Source organism: Carlito syrichta, unplaced genomic scaffold (assembly GCF_000164805.1).
Source record: "Carlito syrichta isolate Samal-C Ts95f unplaced genomic scaffold, Tarsius_syrichta-2.0.1 Scaffold103930, whole genome shotgun sequence".
In the NCBI taxonomy this organism is placed as follows: domain Eukaryota; kingdom Metazoa; phylum Chordata; class Mammalia; order Primates; family Tarsiidae; genus Carlito; species Carlito syrichta.
This window is the reverse complement of record NW_007048026.1, coordinates 43,108-50,033: the sequence shown is the minus strand read 5'-3', so window position 1 is coordinate 50,033 and position 6,926 is coordinate 43,108. Positions and strand designations below refer to the sequence as shown.

General features: G+C 43.2%; 1 protein-coding gene across 1 annotated transcript in view; it reads left to right on the top strand.

Moving 5' to 3' along the window:
• Window positions 1-6,926, top strand: part of LOC103268135 (FERM and PDZ domain-containing protein 2-like) — a gene marked incomplete at its 3' end in the record, with an annotated part of 99,589 nt that overhangs the window by 51,798 nt on the left and 40,865 nt on the right. The window contains exons 11-12 of the mRNA XM_008065687.1: window positions 395-542; window positions 1,207-1,345. Of these exons, the coding sequence (XP_008063878.1) occupies window positions 395-542; window positions 1,207-1,345 (287 nt within the window). The remainder of the gene's footprint in view (window positions 1-394; window positions 543-1,206; window positions 1,346-6,926) is intronic.

Below are 6,926 nucleotides of genomic sequence, written 5' to 3'. Positions count from 1 at the left end.
ATTTGCATCTCCCTGATGATTAGTGAGGTTGAGCATTTCTTCATGTGTTTGTTGCATGCCATGAATTTAATAGTATCCCTTTCCTTTGATGTTTATCTCCATAAGATGACAGTAGAAAGGCAGATGTAAGTGACATCTCTAAGATGAGATAAATGACCATATTCCCTCCTCTCGGTGCTGAATTTCCTATATTTAATTCTCTCCTTTTTGTCTTCTCCTCTTGGCTCCAACAAAGGCTCCTTGGTATCAGGTATCCAGAGGACTTGCTTCCCACTCTCTCCTGCACTAACACTGCTCAGGTGCAACCCTCTGAGTAGAGCTCAAGGCCGTGGGTCTGAGGGATGGTGCATTCCCTACTAATTCTCCCTTCATACACTCTCAATTTCCATTTCAGGTAAAGAGTTCTTTTTCCTGGAAAATGAGACCAGATTGTGCAAAATAGCCCCTGAAGGCTGGAGTGAGCAGCCCCAGAAGACCTCCATGAATACCTTCACACTCTTCCTGAGGATAAAGTTCTTCATCAGCCACTATGGGCTGCTCCAGTGAGTGCTGCAAACCTGTTCATTTGTTCCTTAAAGGATGTTTGTATGTCAGGCTGACTTAGAGGCAATGGATAGGCAAGTGCTTTGCAAACTGTAAATTACATACCAATAACGATAGCTATTGTGGTCTTCTGTTGAGTGAATTCTGAGAATGGTAGAACAAAGAGGAAAAATCAGCTTTGTGAGGCAGGTCCTGGTAAGAATGAGAACTTGATCTTTTGTTTCAAACATACTCCACTCAAAGTCAAAGTTCTCTCTCTATGACCCCAATATGCCTCCTCTCCCTCCACATACAACCCAGCAGCTCAGTGATGAAGGCTGAAGGAGAGGGACATGGGTTTGTGGTTGGATCACTGCCTCTTTATTCCTTTGTTTATTAGAAATATCACCAAACTGAGCAGTGGCTTTCTCACTTGAACCACAGCAACAAGCATCTCTGTGGGTTTGTGTGAAGTGCCTGGCACAGAGTAGCTCTCAACTAGTGACAGGAAGCATGGTGTGGGTGAAGGAGACCACATTTGCCTTACTGGCATTGGCCTCTGGGTTCTGCTGTGTTGTATCCTTTCTTTCCAACTTTCCCAGCTTCCCAGATGGAGAAAACTCACCTGTGTTAGCATTCTCCTTCCCCTCAGCATTTACCTTTATTCCTGCATTTCCTTCCCAGGCATAGCCTGACAAGGCATCAGTTTTACCTGCAGCTTCGGAAAGACATCCTGGAAGAGAGGTTGTACTGTAATGAAGAGACGCTGCTGCAGCTGGGGGTTCTTGCCTTGCAGGCTGAGTTTGGCAATTACCCCAAGGAGGTAGGGGCAGACATCCAGGGCCTTTGGGTAGGGTCACGGAAGCAGTTATGGGATGGGGGAGACTGCTAGTAGTGTGGAAACTCTGTCTTTGAGAAAGGCTGTTAGAATTTGCCACCAAGATTGAGGTAAACTATATGTATCCACCCATCCATCTAACCACCCACACACCCACCCATCCACCTATTCATCCATCCTTCCACCCACTCACCCACCTATCATTTATCCATCCATCCACCCACTCACATATCCATCAATTCATCCATCATCCACCTGTCCACCCACCCATTCACCTATTTATCCAGAAAACATTCACTGAGTGCTTTTCTCTAGGCCCTGGGAGATATAGAGTTTATGTATAAATCAAATGTATACATTGTAATGTAGCTCAAGTCAACTAGGTCCCCCAAAGACAGTAATTTACTAATTTATTGAGTTTCTATCATCATCAATAGTAATACCCAACCTTTACTGAGAGATGACCATGTACCTGGCCTTGACCTAGACATTTTCCATAGTGTTAACTCAGTTCTCACAGCAACATTACAAGTTTCTGTGATAATATCACAGAGTTGACATTATCACTCACATTTTTTTAGATGAGCAATCTGAAGCTCATGTGGCTAGTAGGTGGTAAAGTCTAAATTTGAGCCCAGGTGTGTCATTCAAAGGCCAGTGCTGATTCTTTTGGGATGCACTGCTTCTCAAATGGCAGCTTTAATCATGTTGGTCAAGACCTTGCCACTGCAGCAGAATCACATGCAAGTTTCTTTGGTTTAACTTGCCTACAATGGTTCTCTATTCTGATCCTCAAGTAGTTAATAGAGGTGACTGGCTATTTAACTTGCAGATGCCTGAAAGTAGGAAGGGGTGATGCTAATATATTTACTTACCTAATTAAGATTCAAAATGGGGACATCAGGCAAGAAGGAGGGACCAACCAGGTGAGCTGTTACATAGAGCAGTATGTTTTGATTTGGAGTTCATGAAGAGCCCCAGCCCCATCCCCACCCGTGTGCAAGTTGAGGGGAATAGTCTTGGCAACAAATCTCAACAGAGACTGAGCAGTGTGATGCAGCTTTGAGATACAATGTCTAAATGTGGGGTCCATCTCTGGATGCATCCATAGGAGCAGAGAGAAAAGGTTGAGGCAGGTGAAGCTTCCACCAGTCTCCTCCCTGGTGACCTACCAGCCAGCATGCTGGGCTTTATCTTGGAGGGCACTCACCACTGACATGTGACAAAAGGTGGGTGTTATTGGGGAATGCCTAGATTGGAGAAGACATGCCCTGCTCCAAGAGGGTTATGTGAAGGAGGAATTCACTGATCAAAAGAAAAAAATTAAAACATTTAACCTATACCCTTTTCCAGACATCTTCAAAAAGATATTTTATCCTTGCAATCCCAAGAACTGGCAAGTCCCTGGGCCTTTGAAAGCTTTCTCATAGTGTCTGTACATCCATCCCAATCTTACACATCTTTCAAGGCCAGCTGCAGCCCCATAGTCTTCCTGTCCCCACAAGTAGATGGAAACTCCCTTCTCTCCTCTGGGTTCTTATCAGCATCTCCCCGATACCCTTGGCCAGCACGGGAGATTAGGAAGAGCTTTCTTGATTACAAGTGATAAAAAATCAAGCTCAGATTGGCTTAAATACAACATATAATTTACTGGTTTGCAAAACTAAAGGGTCCAGGTCCTCCTTTAGCCTCCCCGTGTTTCTGTGACAAGCCTCTACTCTATCTTACCTTGGAGCTTAAGTGGTAGGGACTCTAATGATGTCAGCAAGACTTGGGCTTCCTGTGTCTCTAGGCTGTGCGTTCTTTTGTCAGTTTTGCCTTTGGAGTCTTCCTAATTCCATCCTGTAGGTTCCAGCCCAGAACAAAGGGAGAGTTAGACTCTTGGAAATGCCACAAAAATCCTGGGGCTCTGTCCCTTTGACTCTGATAAGGTCATATGCCCACCCTAAGCCAATCACTGGGCAGGGAGATGATGTACTCTGGTTAGACTTGAGTCAGATGGTCACCCTAGCCAGAGGTGGAGCCCACATTGCAAAGTGCATGGACTGATAGGGAGAAGGGGTGGTTCTCCATCTCCAAGAAGAAGGTGAATGGTCACACATGGCCAAAAAATATGTCTCTCACCAGTGGGCACTTAGTGGTCAAAGATGCTACATCACTGGTGAATGAAGGAGCCATGTATGCCTAAAGCTCTATTCTGCTGGATCATCTGGGTCTGTTTATGGACTGAATCATAACTCTCAAAATTCGTATGTGGACGTTCTAATTCCCAGTACTTCGGAAGGTAACTACATTTGGAGATAGGGCCTTTAAAGAGGTGATTAAGTGGAAATGAAGCTATTAGGGTAGGCCCTAATCCGATCTGACTGGAGTCCTTATAAGAATATGAATTTTGGATGCACAAAGGAGATACCAAGGAGACACAAGCACAGAGGAAAGACCATGTGAGGGGACATGGTGAGAAGGTGGTTGCCTGCAAGCCAAGAAGAGAAGAAACCAAACCTGCAGACACCTTGTCTTGAACTTTTAGCCTCCAGAGCTGTGAGAAAATAAATTTCTATTGTTTAAGCCACCTGGTCTGGGGTATGTGTTATGGCAGCCCTCATAGACCAACATACTTCAAGTCTGAGAAGGAGAGGCAGCAGTCACAACTAAGTGTAGACACATTCATGGAGTTTTGTGTTCTTATGCCCCACATGGTGTGTGGGGTAGAGAGGGAGGTTATAGCTTGTCTGCCTCTGCCCAAGAACTGGACTGAAAAGTAAGGATATGCTCACAATTCTTTGAGAACAATGCCTTTTAAACATTTTGTGCCAGCCATGACCCAGGATAAATGGGCATTATAACTCAACCTCATACTACACATGTATATTGTAAGAAAACTGAAGCAAAAAATTTCAGGAAATGAGGTGCATCCTTTCTCTGTGATGCACATTGATATTACCCATTCTATTCTAGTTAGTTTAAATGCCGGTTATGAGCCCCTAAATTGATTTCATAGCTCTCTAATGGACTGCAGACTGCAGTTTTAAAATCTCTTCTCAGACTATCCTGACATTGTCTTGTTTTCCTCTCAGTACAGCTCCAGAAGGTGCTGCCATGTCCTAGAGTCTGCCAAGTCTCTCTGTATCCCCACCCCATGCTGGATTTTTGTTCACAGCATTTATCACTACCTGGCACAATGCATTCATTTTAATTATCAACCTTATTATCTTTCTCTCCCATTAGAATGGAAACTACCTGAGGGTAAGCATTTTTTTGTCATCCTATTTCCCCAGCACTAAAGCCGCACTTGAAACACAGGACATTTGTTCAAGAGCTATAGATGTCAGGATTGAGTGAATGAATGGAATACTGGCTCCTGGACTGGATGACACTACAGATAAAATTCACCCATCAGGAAAGTCAGCAGTGTGTTTGTTGGGGAGTTGTAGCTCAATTCCCAACTCCCCTGTTCCCACCTTGGTCTATGAGGACTGAAACTTCATTTTCTGCCCCTGGCACTGCCCCAGCCTGGGAGCACAGTGTCCCAGAGTTGTCCCGGCCCCCATTCTAGTGACTCCTTGTGCCTGTCTAGTTTCTGACTGATTTCACCCTGCTTCTGCCTCACCTCTGCCTCCTGCCTCCCTATCCCCCAGATCCTGCCAAGCGTCAGCCTCTCTTGGTTCCCTGGTCCAGAACATTTCTGAGGTGCTCTCTACTGCCCCCATATGGCCCCCAAAGGCAGACCTTTTTTCCTTTCTCTGTTTACAGGCAGCAGGTTACACAAATCCATTCATTTGCACATTTGCTCATTCTACTCTATGGAGGTCCTACTCTGTGCTTGACACCATTGAATCCTTACACCAGCCCTGCAAAGCCAGTGCTATTTTCATTTGCTGTTGAGAAAAATGTGGCTCTGTGAGATTAGGTAAGCTAGTAAGAACACAGCCAGGAATCACTTCCATGGCCTTGCTTTGCTATGTGCCAGTCATTGTGGTGGGCACTTCAGAGAACATTAGGGGAGGCCTCTTTGTGCTGTTGAGTGGGCAGGAGGAGGAGGCTGGTCTGTCCAGGAGTTGCAGGCATTTCATTGGGGCTGTGAGGCTGGATGGGTACCACCTGTCATATCTGGGAGGACTTAGTGTGCTCTCTTAAGAGGCTTACGTTGTGTTTGATAAATAATTTTGGGGCTAGAAGAAAATAATTTGAAAAACCACTGTTGTGAAAGATTGGGCACCCCTGAGGAATTTTAAACAGGGAAGTGACATGATTACATTTGCATTTTTAAAAGGGAGACAAAGGCAATTTAGTATAAAAATAAATCTCCTTAATCACATCATCACAGCAGAGCAACTTTCCTCTGGGTGCATCTTCTTCTAGCATTGATCACATGTGGGGATTTTTATACAGTTGTAAACATTGCCACATTTGATTTACATTCTGCTTTCTCACGTAATGGCACATGTCCTCTGGTGGCCTTCCTAATGATCCTCAGGAGTGCCTGCTTGTTATGCCTTTGCAGGGCCAGGTCTTTCTTTGCTTTTTTATTCTCTTACTGTGGGCATTCACCTGGTAGCACCACGTAAGTGATAACTATTATTACCATTCAAGTTGCTACTGATTTTTCTCTTTTATGAATGACATAGGAATAAATGTTCTTGTGCCTGTAGCTTTTTTAGGTTCCATGTTGACTTTTCTTCTTGGATATATTCCTACCAATGAGATTCTTGGTCAAAGATCTTAAATTATTTTTATGAAAGTGTTGATAGATTTTATTTTTTAGAACAATTTTAGATATGTAGCAAAATTGAGTGGAAGTTACAGAGATTTCCCATATATCCCCGCTCCTACATATGCACGACTTCCCCCTGAAAACACCATACACATCCTGCACCAGGATGTATATTTATTATAATCAATGACTTATATTGACACATCATTACTTAGAGTCTATAGTTTACACTGGGCCTACATTTTGGTGTTGTATATTCTATAGGTTTTGACAAATGTATAAAGACATGTATCCATCATTACAGTATTGCTGAAGTAAAATAATCTGTAGAAACAAATTTATACATTTAAAATGTTTTATTTGGAAAGCATAAATTGCAGTTTGGTACATACACACAGACTGAGAGGTCTTTAGTATGTTCAAAGAATGAAGAGAAGGTTGATAATTTTATCAGAAAGAGAAATGTTATATATCATTTTGAAAAGAAATTCATGGCTCTAAAGAAGTTTTTGGGAGCTGAAAAGCTTTGGTTGGAGAGTGATAGTGGTAGGTAAAGCTAGTCAGAGTTGCAGCAGGACATTTTAGTGTCTACTAGATAAAACCGGTCTAAGGGTTATAGCAGGTCATTTCAGCAGCTGGGCTTGTGGAAAAATTAATTCTTAGAGCATGTGCTAAGTGTTCCAAGGACTTTTTTCTCCCTGGCCCCTTGACTATAATTTAGTTAGATAAGGCAAGAATGACCCAATTTGTATAATTAACTTTCGTAATTTTGTACAGAGTAGTTTCATGACCCTAAAAATCCTTGGTGCTTTGCCTATTCATCCCAGATCCCTGATCTTTTTACTGTTTCCA